The sequence below is a fragment of the Heloderma suspectum genome, chromosome 1 (assembly GCF_057233095.1).
Source record: "Heloderma suspectum isolate Gila_16-S chromosome 1, 16-S_ref, whole genome shotgun sequence".
In the NCBI taxonomy this organism is placed as follows: Eukaryota; Metazoa; Chordata; class Lepidosauria; order Squamata; family Helodermatidae; genus Heloderma; species Heloderma suspectum.
In genome coordinates, this window is record NC_139458.1 from 430,173,779 (window position 1) to 430,186,049 (window position 12,271).

The following is a 12,271-nucleotide window of genomic DNA, read 5'->3' on the forward strand; positions in this document are numbered from 1 at the left end:
TAAGGGTAAAGTAACTGCCTTGGTCCAGATGTACCAGTGTTGGCTAATAGGCTGTGTGCCTGCATACCCCTTTTTTGCCCCTCCCCTTGCATGCCTGGCTTCAGCACTTCTGTCCTGGGTGTTAAACCATGGAATCTCATGATGGCTGAATCAGGAAGCTGTGGTTTAATTGCTACTTACAAACCAGAACATGAAACCAGGATCAGATCCTGGTACAATTCCATTACACTCAATCTGTTCCCATTTACAATACTGTATATGATTCCTGCTGTCCATCCCTAAAATATATATAGCACAGCTGGAGACAGTATAAAAGGCAATTTTTAAAAAACCCTCAGTTACTGCTTTTGGCTACATATAATGAAGGCTCAGCATAATAAAAGAAAACGACTAATATTTGTTTTAACCAATCTAAACCAATTACACTGTGAGGAAGGAAAGCCGCGGTAGACAGCAAGGTGAACTGCTACCTTCACCACCTCCACTCGCTACTGCTTCCACCAGCTGAGCTGGGCCCCACCTCTGCCCACATGGAGGACACTGGAACCAACTGCCCTGTGCTCTGGGGTTGGTGGGTGTCATCAGGGCTCCGTAAGCCTTTCCTTTCCTGAAAAGAGGTACGCAAAGCCCCAGAATCCAACAAGGCCCCATTCTGTAAGATCAACAACTTCTGGTTGCATTATAGCCACTTCTGGGAAGGATGGAACTCAAGCTTCTTTCTCAGAGGCGCACCAAGGCATGGTTTTATGTGAAGAGCCCATGGTGGCAGATCTCTCTTCTTTGGGGGTGGCGGGGTGTCATCTTGTAACTAAGAACTACTGCCTAGTGCTTTTTTCCTTCTTTCCTTTCAACTCTTTTTTCCTTTTGTGTTTTATCTTTTAGAATGTAAGCCAGAAGAGCAGAGGTTGTTTTATTATTAATCTTTGTGCTGTGCTGGACACTTTTTTTGTCTGAAGAGTGGGGTAAAAAGGTTATAAATAAATAAATAAATAAATAAATAAATAACAAACCACCTGGAGAGCAAAAAAGCAACTTACCCCATTTAAAGTGGAACTTGCTTTAAAAATTTCAATTCGCTGATTGGCAAAATCTGATTCTAGGCTCTGATACTGGTTGATCAGATTTGTTACCAAATTATTGATTACCCCAGCACAATTTGCTTCAGAAAACACCTGCCCTTGCACCTGTAAAAATAAAAATGATTTTGAAACTTGGCTCATGAGATGTAACTGATTAATGTGATTTCAGCACAGCACTGAACTGCCTTCCTATAGCAAACAGGAAGTGGGGAATTGTGCGCATGTGAGAGAACGGGGGGAGAGAGAAACAGACATATTTTAATTGGCTAATGAATTGCACTAGAAGGGGCACTGTGCTTACACTGTCACTCACAAGGGAGTGGGCATATTCTCTTACATCCCCTTATAAGTGTGAGAGACAGCACAGGCAGGAGCATTTGCAGAGATATGTACAGCCCTCCATCAAATGCAAACATGCAAGCAGGAGCTGTCCACACCTTTAGCAGGTATTTGCTTTCTTCCACTTCCCCAGAGAGGCAAAACTAAAGAGTGTGAGCCTTCCACCTACTCCCTACTCAAAGCCCTCAGCAGCAGCTTCCTTCTTCAAGCAAGCTCACTGATAAAGCATCCACAGAAACAGGCTCCACCACATCTCCAGCCTGGAAGTCTGCCTAGCAGCCTCCAACTGGGCTTCTCTAGCTAGAGCCCTGTGTTCCTCTCCTTGCACCATAATACGACTACATATAGTTATGGCCTGGTTAATAAAAGTTGCTGAAGACCTGCAATGGGCCAGAGGACATTGGGGAGAGCTCCACACTAGGACCTCAGACCAAAACTCCCAGTGTCTTTTCATACCTTAAGAAGGAAATGTGTTAAGAAGGTATACACAACATTGTTGTTGAGAAAGGTCCTTTCGTCCATTAGAATGCATTTAATGTATTCTGCAAACACAGGATCTTCACAAAGGAGCTTGATGCAGTTCTTTGACATGGCAGACTGAAATGAGAAATACAGGGAAGTTTACCGACCGTGAATTCTTGGTATTAGCTTATGGGCATTCCAGACCTCTGAGTTACCCCCTCTGCAAAAAAGAAGGGAGGGTGAAATGCCCTCCAGAAGATACCTTAAACAGGAATTCGCAATAAAAAACTGTTTCTTCAGAGAGCATTCCAGAACTTTGGGATGTAAAAAAGCAGTCCCTCCATACGGCAGGACTGCAATGTAATCTTTTAGTTAACATGTACCCTCTGCAGCACCCTTCTGCCAAAAGTTAGCATCTACAGATGCAAAAACATGAGTCTTGTAATGTCTGGAAAACATATGCAAGGAGACCCATATGGCCACCTTGCAAATTCCCTCTATGGATGCATTACCCCTAAAAGCAGCTGTACTTTCTGCTCTCATGAGAGAATATGCTGTGATTCCCACAGGTGGTGCCTTCCCCAGAGACTGGTATGCCAGGAACATGTACCCCTTCAACTACCTAGAAATAGTTGAGGAGGAGATCTTCTTTCCCCACCAAGCTTCCCTGATGGACACTTTTCTTTTTCTCTCCAGGTAGAACCTGAGTGACCCTCTTGACATCCAACTTATGCCAGGCCTTTTGCTGTGGATGTACCAGCTCTGAACAGATGAAAGTAAGCAGGGCAGCAAGCCTCTGTGTGTCTACTCAGAAGCAAGCAGGATATGCCTCTGCTGGCCAAGCCTCAAAGCAAGCAGGACTGATTCACTCAACAGTGTTCTCCGCCTGTCCCCTCTCCCCAGAAGGGAAAAGTGCTTGCACAGCAAAAAAGCTGCCCCACTGTGTGGTTCAAACAGGTATTTTTATACCTGGAGCTCCATAAGCATCGATATGGTACCCAAGAACACAAGAAGCTGTCCATTTTGACTAGCAACAGCTCTCTAGGGTCTTAGGCAGATCTTTTCCATTGCCTGCTACCCAATCCTTTCTCACTGAAGTTCCCAGGGATTGAAGCAGGGTCTTCCTGCATGCAAAGCATGTACTCTAGCTACAGTCCTATTTTTTATTATTAAACACTGAATACAGAAGTGATTTAAAGATCGGCAATAATAAACACTAAAGTTTTTGTTTGTTTTTAAACAATAATTCTTTTTTCAAATATATTTAATTTTACCTGAGTTTGGCAAAGCTCAGTCCAAAGTTTTGGAAACAAAGCTAGATGAAGAGGCAAACCTTCATATGCAACAAGGACACCTACAGTTTTAAAAGGGAAGATGTAACAATTTCTCCAGGTTAGAATGGTATATATACTCTGAAGATTTAAAACCTAAAATTGTTATACAGTTAACAAGATGGATGGCTGTCATGACAAATCATCAAAGACGTATGAGAAAATGTAATATATAAGTACAATAAAAGGAAAGGAAAGAAACCTGTGTCTCTAGCTGCAGCCCAAGTGACTAATGTAGGGAATAATCAATTAACTTACAGTGCAATCCTAGGCCTGTTTACTCAGAAGCAAGGCCCACTATGTTTACACTGTAAAAGTGAAGCACTTCCACTCCAGTAACCTTCTACTGAGAGGACAGATGTGAACGCAGGAACAATTATATTTGCTACTGTAAATCAGGTCAGCTAAAAACAAGCTTGGTTCTCCAGACTGCATTTTTGAAAAAATTAAGTGAAAGCTTCTAGTGGAATGTCTCCCTCAAGCCATCCCACAATTAATGTCAGTTTAAGCCCTTCAGTGGGGCTTACAATTAAGTCTTTTTAGGAGTGGCGCAGCTACGTAATTTTAGACCCTGGACATTATGGTCTTATGCCCCCGCCCCCTGCGACAGCCATGTGTATTAAGCACACAACAGGCGGGTTCGCGCAACACCACAATCCACCCTGCGAATAAGCTATGCAGTGTGGGCTGTTTGTGGAAGAACCCATGGTGTGCCTGTTAGACGATCGGGTTCACTGTGGGATGTTCTCCCCGCCCTTGTCCCTTGGTCCTCCAGCTGGTATCCCAGTGTCCTTTGTGGCAGACGCCGTCTTGTCTGCTTGTCCTGTCCCTCTCCTTGCTCTGATCGCAACCCGTTCGTTCCCCAGCCTTTTTTATTTTTTCAGCCCCAGAAAACAAACAAACGTACATACATACATATAAACATTATTTTGGCCCCAAACTTTGCACAAATGGGGCATATATATATATATATATCAGCCCCAGAAATTTGCACAAATGGGGCTATATTTTTTTAATAATTTTTTAATTGGGCTTTTGGAGGTGTGCAAGAGTGCACTAACAGCTGTCCATTATGTATAGCCTTAACTTGTCAATGCCCTTCTATGTTTCAGCTGTCTAAGGGAAGGAAGTGCAGTAGGAAACATACAAAGAAATTGTCAAGAGCAGACTGCATATAGGTTAATTATAGGTTGACAGTGACAGGTTGGGAAAACGGGGAAGACTGGGAAAGATGTGGGAGGAGGACAATATCACCCACTTCGAAAGGTGATGCTCTAGGTTTTAAGTGTTGAACTGATACTTGTCGGTGTCCTGCTTCCATTCAAGACTTCCCTGAGACTCCAGCTACTTGAGAAAGGGAAGATCTAGGCTCCCCACCCTTTTCACGGCTCCCTTTCACAGTAACCACAGCAGTAACTGCTTCGAATTGTGCAAATTTCTGGGGCTAGAAAAAAAGGGGGGCAAGCAAGTGACAGCCCCTCCAAAATGCTGTTTGGCCTTCATTGGAGGGGCAGCTACAGGTGATGGAGGCTTGAGGCAGCATGGGCAGGCACAGTTGGGAAGAGCAGCAGGGGTTTGTGCCACTCTTAGTCAGCGGTTCTATACCCAATCACTGCAACCCATGATAAAACTGCTCTCCCAGATGTGGACAACACAACAACCCATCGGGGGTTAAATAACCCCTACAACAAGCTATGGGTTGTCAGGGTGGCTTGTTGCCCCAAAATAAACCGCCCTGGGGGAAGCGGTCTAGCTTCAGACAACACAACAACCTACCATGGCTAGTTTACCCATGACAGGCTGCGGTGTCATGTGAACCCCCTCAATAACATTTCGCTTCCCCACCACGGAACCACCATTCCATGCTTTACAACTGCTTCTACATTCTGTATGTTAAAACAACAGCAAAACTGTTTGCCAACCCCGATTTTAAAAAAACAACTCTTGAGCATGTGCAGTTTTGCATTTTAAACTCACTTGAACCACAGCACAATCAGGACTACAGAGTAAAATGGGCATCTACATCGGCTGGCCTGACCACCTGCCACTCCCTGTGTGGTCATTTGGAGGCCCCCTGGACTTTGGCCCAAGGTTCAGGCCTAACTGCACGCCTGTTTGTTAGGATGGAAGAGAAATCTGCCTAGGACAGACGTGCAGAACCCCAGACCCAGGTCCCAATCTGGCCCTCTGGCATTCCCCAAGTGGCCACGCCCCTTCCCCGGCCCCTGATAACCAATCACTTGGTGCTTTCCTGGCATTTGTGCAGTTTTTCCCCCATTCTAAAAGGTGGAAATGCCTCTCCTAAGGCTGAGTTACTGGCAGGAAGAGCTTTCAGCTAACATATGCTGGTCGTTTTGGTATTAGGCCCCACCCGCTTTGCCTTCGGACCCACCTGCCACTGGAATGTGGCCCCCAAGAGCTGAAACTGAATTCAGCCCTTGGGCTGAAAGAGGCCCAACACCCCCACCCTAGGCCATGAAGGTAGGAGCTTTGCTTCACAGAGACAACATCAGAACCCCCAACATGCCAAGATTCACTTTAAAATGAAATAAATGCACTGCATTATATTCAGACATCCAGGGGAGAGTGGACTCTTTCTAAATAGTTCCCAAGGGCCTTCTGTGGCGTAGGGATCCTTTAGGCAAGGTTCAAAGCTTCATCTCTGCACTTACTCATCTTCACTAAGGTTTCTGTGAACTTCTCACAGTTGATGGCAACTCGGCACAGGAGATGGATGAACTGATGATACGAAAAAAAATAATCTAGCAGCATACGGTCGTAAACTTCATCTTTGCCCTGAAGATTTAAGGGAAGTGAAAAGTGACCAGTGTGTGTTTTTGTGTGTGCATTGTTTCCCTGCTCACTGCTTCTCCACTCCAGACCCCCCCCCCATTTAAGGACTGAACATGTTTGAAACCCAGCATTAGAGAAGGGGGGAGGGCAGAGGAGAGAAAGATTTGGAGCACAGAAGCGATGGGCAAGAAAAGCATCTGAAGCAGCTTCTCTCTTGTAAGCTGACCACCAGAGTAAACCAGCTGTCGGGATTGTGTTACATGCAGAACATTTAGTTAGGATCTAGGCATCAATGGTGAGCCAAGCCCCAAATACATTAAACAGCACAGCTCTCTTCTCCAATAGTCAAGACACGATTCTTCTGGAGTCTCACCCAATCCCAACAACTATCCTGAAGCGAAGTCCAAGGAGCCCCCCGCCCCCCATAGATGTACCTTGTTGGCTTCGACCATTGTTGGTAAGAGGCACATATTAAGCTCAGGGCGTGGTGGGCGGATATTACTTTTGCCTCCTATCAATTTCAGATTTTCACGGCATGGGAAGTAAGGGCCAAGAGACACTGCAACGGAGATCAGAAAACGGGAATTTACCGAATGCACACAGTTTGGCACTTAAAAGAAGCAGCTGTGTGAAAGGCCACATTTATTAATGGCAAAATCAAAATGCTGGTATTGTTGATGATATTATTAACAACCCTAACAATAATAATCAATGTAACTGGTGTTTTGCCAGATTAATGTAATATATATTGATTGTTCAATTAAAGAGTCAGGAGAGAAAAAATGCTATGCCTAAAGACCAATGAGAGGTAAATCTCTTCAGCTCTACCCCTTGCTTTTCATATCATCATGTTAAATATTTTCTTTAAAGGTCTGACCTCATCCAACCTTTTAGCTCTTTTCTGTCATGGTATTGTAACCTAAGGCTAGAACTAGATGTTCAGAAGCAAACACAGCATTCCCAATTTGGGGAAGCCTTAGGTCTCTAAGCCTAATGTAAAGATGTGTCATGTGATCCCTGCCTTTCCTGGGCAGGAAGGGGGAGAAGACTTAACCCATTGTTGGATGCCTCCTCCTACCAAAGCGGAAAGTGGCATTTTGGGAGGGGCACCCTTAACCCTTCCCTTCCAGATTGCTTTTCCTCTGCAGCCGCTCTCCCCCAGCCGTGTTGCCCCTAGTTGATAGGGAAGTGGCAGGCAGGAGAAGGGTTAAGCACCCCTCCCACCTGTTGCTTCACCCTGGCAAATGTCTTCTTCATGGCCACTTTGCAAGTCAGGGGCAAACAAAGGATAGGGAATCCTTCCTTTACTGCCAAACATCTAGTTCCATCCTGAGACATTCACACTCGTAAATCTATCTGACCTCAGGGCAACTGCTTCCGAAATCTGTGTCATCCGTGTTCTCTTGGAATTGATGTTATGGCTGCCCACCCATCCCCACCATCTTTTTTTTCTCTTTCTCTCAAAACCCTTCTTTAAATCTTCCCATCATTACCTCCAAACCTCAATCCCAACACAAGTGTATCAGTAACTGCAATAACATCCAACATTATCTTGTAACTTTGCCACTCCCATCTCTTAACTGGTTTATCATTTCCTGATGGTTAGTCTATAAACTCTTTGGACTAGGAACATGTCTGATGATGACGGCCACATTTCATCTCCGTTAACAGCAGGCCTTGGGCTAAGATACCTACCCACCGTCATTTCTTCCCACACAAAGTATCCCAGCTGGCTTCTGCTCATCTTACTATCCCTACTTTGGTCTTAAGCTGTCACATTTGATAGACAGATATAGATAGATAGATAGATAGATAGATAGATTTTTTTTAGCCATAGTCTTCCCTATTTCTTGTCCCACAGAACACCCGCTGGTAAAGCCAGCATTGTAAAGATGCCTGAAATTACTTAAACTGGCTAGATAGCTTGATAAAGGACCCCCACCCCAGGTTGCCTTTTGTCTCAAGGTAATTCTAAAATCTCAAAGCAGGCTTATTATATTCTGTAAAATGCTAGGGCTGTACACAAACAGTAGCAACAGGCTTCATCAACTGAAAATACGTACTTGGGATGTTGCTATGGTGGTATGTGCAATGGTTGTGCTGCAGAAATGGAACCAGAGTGTGCAGGAAATCATGAGGGCTTAAGAGCACCAGCTCCTTGAGGACATCTGCAAGATAAACACTGGCTTTGTATATTTTTCCCAGAGGCATGAGTGGAATGCGCACTTAAAAAAATAAAGTTCTGTACCCTGTAATAAACCTTGTACATTGAGCAAATGTGGATAATTTCTCCCATCTTACATGATTTATCCTGCAATATTTGCTATTTTGAACAATTTATTCTAGTTTTGCTCGCCATGGGGAGGGACGAGGAGGTAGGAAGAGCACCGAAATCCTACCCCTAACCACGGTGTAGTGTTACTCAGCCACCCCTGTCTATAAAGCGAGTGGGTGATACCTGCTAAAATCTCCAAACATAATCTTTGCAGTCGTAAGGGCTACACCCTGGGATTCTCAAGAAGCTAAATTCTGCACCCAATATGGCATTCAGTGCCTTTTTTGGAACTCGCATGGAATCTTTTCAATAGGCTGCAAGAACTGGAAGTTTTGTAATTTGCACTTTGGACTGCAGCTTCTTTTACCAAGTTGGAGGCTGTTCAGGAGGACCCCTCCCCACCTTTCTCAGAGTGGCCTGCAGTGGTGGGAAGCAGCGGGCCAAAGAAGCCCCATGTGTGCCTACAGATCCCAGTCACAGTGTTTATTCTAGCTCAGACCATATGGGGACTATCACGGGTATTCTGCGCATTGTTCTTTGGATGGTACAAATTTCAGGCATAGAAAACCTTGACGTTCTGTCTATGCCCAATCCTTCTCTTCCCCCTGCCCCATTACTTCAGGAGGTGGACAGAGACTGAGCCCATTTGTCCCTGAAGTGATAGAGGAGAAAGAGAAGGATGAATTAGGCTCAAAGAAAGAAAGTAGCATGAGGGGCAGTTTGGGGAAGAGGTGGGGGTCCTGTTATTACCCTCTGCTATTTTTCTACTATGGCAGTGGGTCTCTACCATCTAACGTCCCCAGCCATAGAGCACCCTCCATTTTTGTATGTTCCATGTCTGCACATGGACACTGAATGTTAGAAACAGACAGATTAACAGAAAGCTTTCTTAAAGTTATTGTTTAGCAGCCCCTTTGGACTGCGCTAATTTTAATATACCTTACCTATACAAGCATTTCTAAGTTCCGGAGGACTGTATGAATTTAGCAAAGTTAAAAGTTTATGGGCAAATTCTATTCGCTCCTGCCACTGGATCAGTGCTTGTTTCACATCTGCAAATACAATATACCACCAGGTTAACACAGTTTACCATTCAGCACATGAATTGTTGATTTATAGTGGCATTATTTCTTGGCTTTTATGATTTATTTTCAAACAGAAAAAATATAAATGTAATTTTTTTTAAAGAGAAATAAAATCCAAACCTTTTCTTTGCAGGTATGGCCGGGTAGATTTGAGAACAGAAAGAAATATAGACAGAAGCTCCACCAGGTCTCCAGTTACGTGGCAAGCTGTGGCTTCGTGGTACATCATGTGCAAAGTGTTGAAGGACTGCCAAAAAAAAAAGCCATACAGCACATTACTTACACCTATTTTATTCTACAATATTCTCCCAGCACTAAAGTAAATAAAAGAAAAAATAATAATATCCTTACCTCAGTCATCAGGATTAAGCCTCTGTTAAACACAACAAGAAGCCGGTCCTCATCAGTTTCTAATAATATTCGGAAGGCACTTGGGGGGAAAAGGTAAGAAAAAAATAACCTTAAGGCAGAAATGTGTCCTCAAGGTGCATATCATTCCAATATTTCAATCTTCAAAGCATAGCTATCAGATTACAATGTCTTTTACTTTTCTCTCCCCCTTCCCAAGCAATTCTGAAAACAACTGCAAAGGGTTGAGGTGGTAGTTGGAGCTGAAAAGTGGCAGTGTGTCTGAACACAGTCATCAAATTTCATTATGCTAGGTCTTGCATGGTAATATATTGTACACCTCTTCTCCTCCATTGGAAAAATGTCTCTTTTTGTGTGGGAGATGAATGTTCAAATGTCAAAGAGAAAATCCTGTCATAAACACGTATACGTAACACATTTCAGTGTGATCTCTCCAGTGTTCAATGGTGGGTGCAGTTTAGGGAGGAAAAATAACCAAACTTACGTTTGTCATCTAACAAAAAATCAAGGTGAGGTGTGCACATCACTGGGGAAGATCCCAGCATTGTAGGCACAAAACAGAAGTTTGACAAAATGGTGAAAAAGCTACTGTGATGGGGAGAGAGATTTCACCAATGGTGCATGTGCGTGTGTGGGTAAAATAATACACACCAAAAACTTTTATATTCATAAAATGATGTGGCCAGGGAGTTGCCACAGGAACTATACCATAGGTATTTTCAACAATGACACATCTATTCCACACAGCACTCACACAACTAATGCACAACGTAGGATGAAAAACTGCATTCCTCAAAAAACACAATAGAGTTGTGTGCAGTCGAGAGCAGAGAAGGTTCTAATTTTCCCACAATGTTCTGGTCTTTCAAATTCTAAGGCTGCAATTCTATACACACACATACCTGGGAGTAAGACCTACTGAACTCAATGGGGCTTACATCCGAGTAGATATGTCTAGGACCACACTGTTAGATGCAAACATTTATTCTACATCAATATTCCAGAAGTTAGGTACCTTATTAAAGTAGTCCAGCATGACCGTCCATCTAAGCAGCGGAGATAACAGCTTATGGTGGTTTTCTTAAATTGCTTAATGTCTTCCAGTTCTTCCTCTCTCATATCTGGCCTCTGAGCTACAAACAGTTGCATGAGGTTAAACAGCTCTTCCACTGCCTAAACAAAGGAACAAGCATCAGACTACAGCAAACAACTCAGTGAAAAAATCCTCAAGTCCTGATCGTTATTTCACTGGAAGGAAAATGCTCCTACAAAGCCAGTATTTCATGAATTTGTAAATTTATATACCCAAGGTATTCACTTCATAATGCCATCTTAAAAATGCACTCTTGGTTTCATGTGTTCATGAGCCCTGGCCCTTTTCTAAATACTTATTATTTTACCTCCCTTCCCACCTCTGCAACAAAACTTGTTTTAAAAAATTACAAAAAGAAAACAAACTGGATCAAAATAAAAGATGCAAGCACTCTAAAATGTGGAGATTAACTAAGGACTTAACTTAAAATAACCATTATGGAACTCAAGAGGCTTTTTGATTCCTTTACAGTCTTTAAATTAGGTATCAACAACTGGAGCCCCTAAGGCCAAAAACAATCCTCTTGAGTTCCACCAAGTAGCCTCTGTTTGCCAATACAGAGGCAAGAGATGCACTTGTAAGTGCTGGCCCTCCGTCTGGAGGAGAGGAGATGAGTCCTTGACCACCACCTTCCCTCTTTTCTTCTAAGCAGCCCTCCAATAAAACCCTGCTGGCCAGTTCAGAATTCTAAACACCTCTTCTCTTAAGAGGTTTCTTACTTCTGCAAATCAACAATTCTATCTTCCCCTCTGTATGAATGGACTTACCCCTGGGTACTGGCTGGCGTGTGGTGTGAGATTCTTAAATGCCCACTGGATATTCTGATGAGAAGCCAGCTGCCTGGTGAATGCAGGGGACTGCTCACAGCACAGCCGCAGAATGCCGTAGTAGGCAGGCAGCATCCCGCGGTTAAAGAGCACCACATCCTGATCGTCATGGTCTGCTAGGATGTAATTGAAGGCAATGTTCTTGGTCACCACAGGGTTCTGCACAATAAGGCGCACATTCTCAGGGCAGTCGACACAGACATTGTACCAGAAAGAGAGCAGGGCCTGCTTGTTATGGTTGGTGGCAATAGCTGGCTCAGAAAGCTTAGGCTGGAAAAGGTTCCATAAGTCCATGAAGTAGGTAGAAAACATCAGTTTTTCCGTTTTGGAAATCAAACAGTAAGTCATAAAACTGAAGTAGGGCACCAGCTTTGTAGTCCCATGAACAGCAGCATCAACATAGAGCTTCGCTCGCGAGAGCAGCCCGAGGAGTACATTATAAACCTGGTGAAGGACAACCGTAGTATCTGGACTTAGGGGAAGGTCTCGGGTAGGGATGTGTAGTGACCGGGTGGATCGGAACATCTGCCGGAATGAGTTGCTTGGAATAAGAGAGACCAGAAGGTAGGCTGCAGCTGCAAAGGATAAATACACAGGTGAATACACTAACCAAGCTTT

The 12,271-nt window shown here is 43.8% G+C and overlaps 1 protein-coding gene across 3 annotated transcripts in view; it reads right to left on the minus strand.

Annotated features, from left to right (window-relative positions):
• The window catches only part of USP34 (ubiquitin specific peptidase 34), a 128,065-nt gene that overhangs the window by 3,771 nt on the left and 112,023 nt on the right, over positions 1-12,271 (minus strand). For all 3 annotated transcript variants that reach the window (XM_084829327.1, XM_084829326.1, XM_084829325.1), the window contains 11 exons: positions 11,594-12,228; positions 10,749-10,906; positions 9,716-9,794; positions 9,485-9,611; positions 9,224-9,331; positions 8,068-8,172; positions 6,439-6,563; positions 5,884-6,007; positions 3,155-3,234; positions 1,875-2,015; positions 1,038-1,184 (listed from right to left, as the gene is read on the minus strand). In XM_084829327.1, the coding sequence (XP_084685453.1) occupies positions 1,038-1,184; positions 1,875-2,015; positions 3,155-3,234; positions 5,884-6,007; positions 6,439-6,563; positions 8,068-8,172; positions 9,224-9,331; positions 9,485-9,611; positions 9,716-9,794; positions 10,749-10,906; positions 11,594-12,228 (1,829 nt within the window). The remainder of the gene's footprint in view (positions 1-1,037; positions 1,185-1,874; positions 2,016-3,154; positions 3,235-5,883; positions 6,008-6,438; positions 6,564-8,067; positions 8,173-9,223; positions 9,332-9,484; positions 9,612-9,715; positions 9,795-10,748; positions 10,907-11,593; positions 12,229-12,271) is intronic.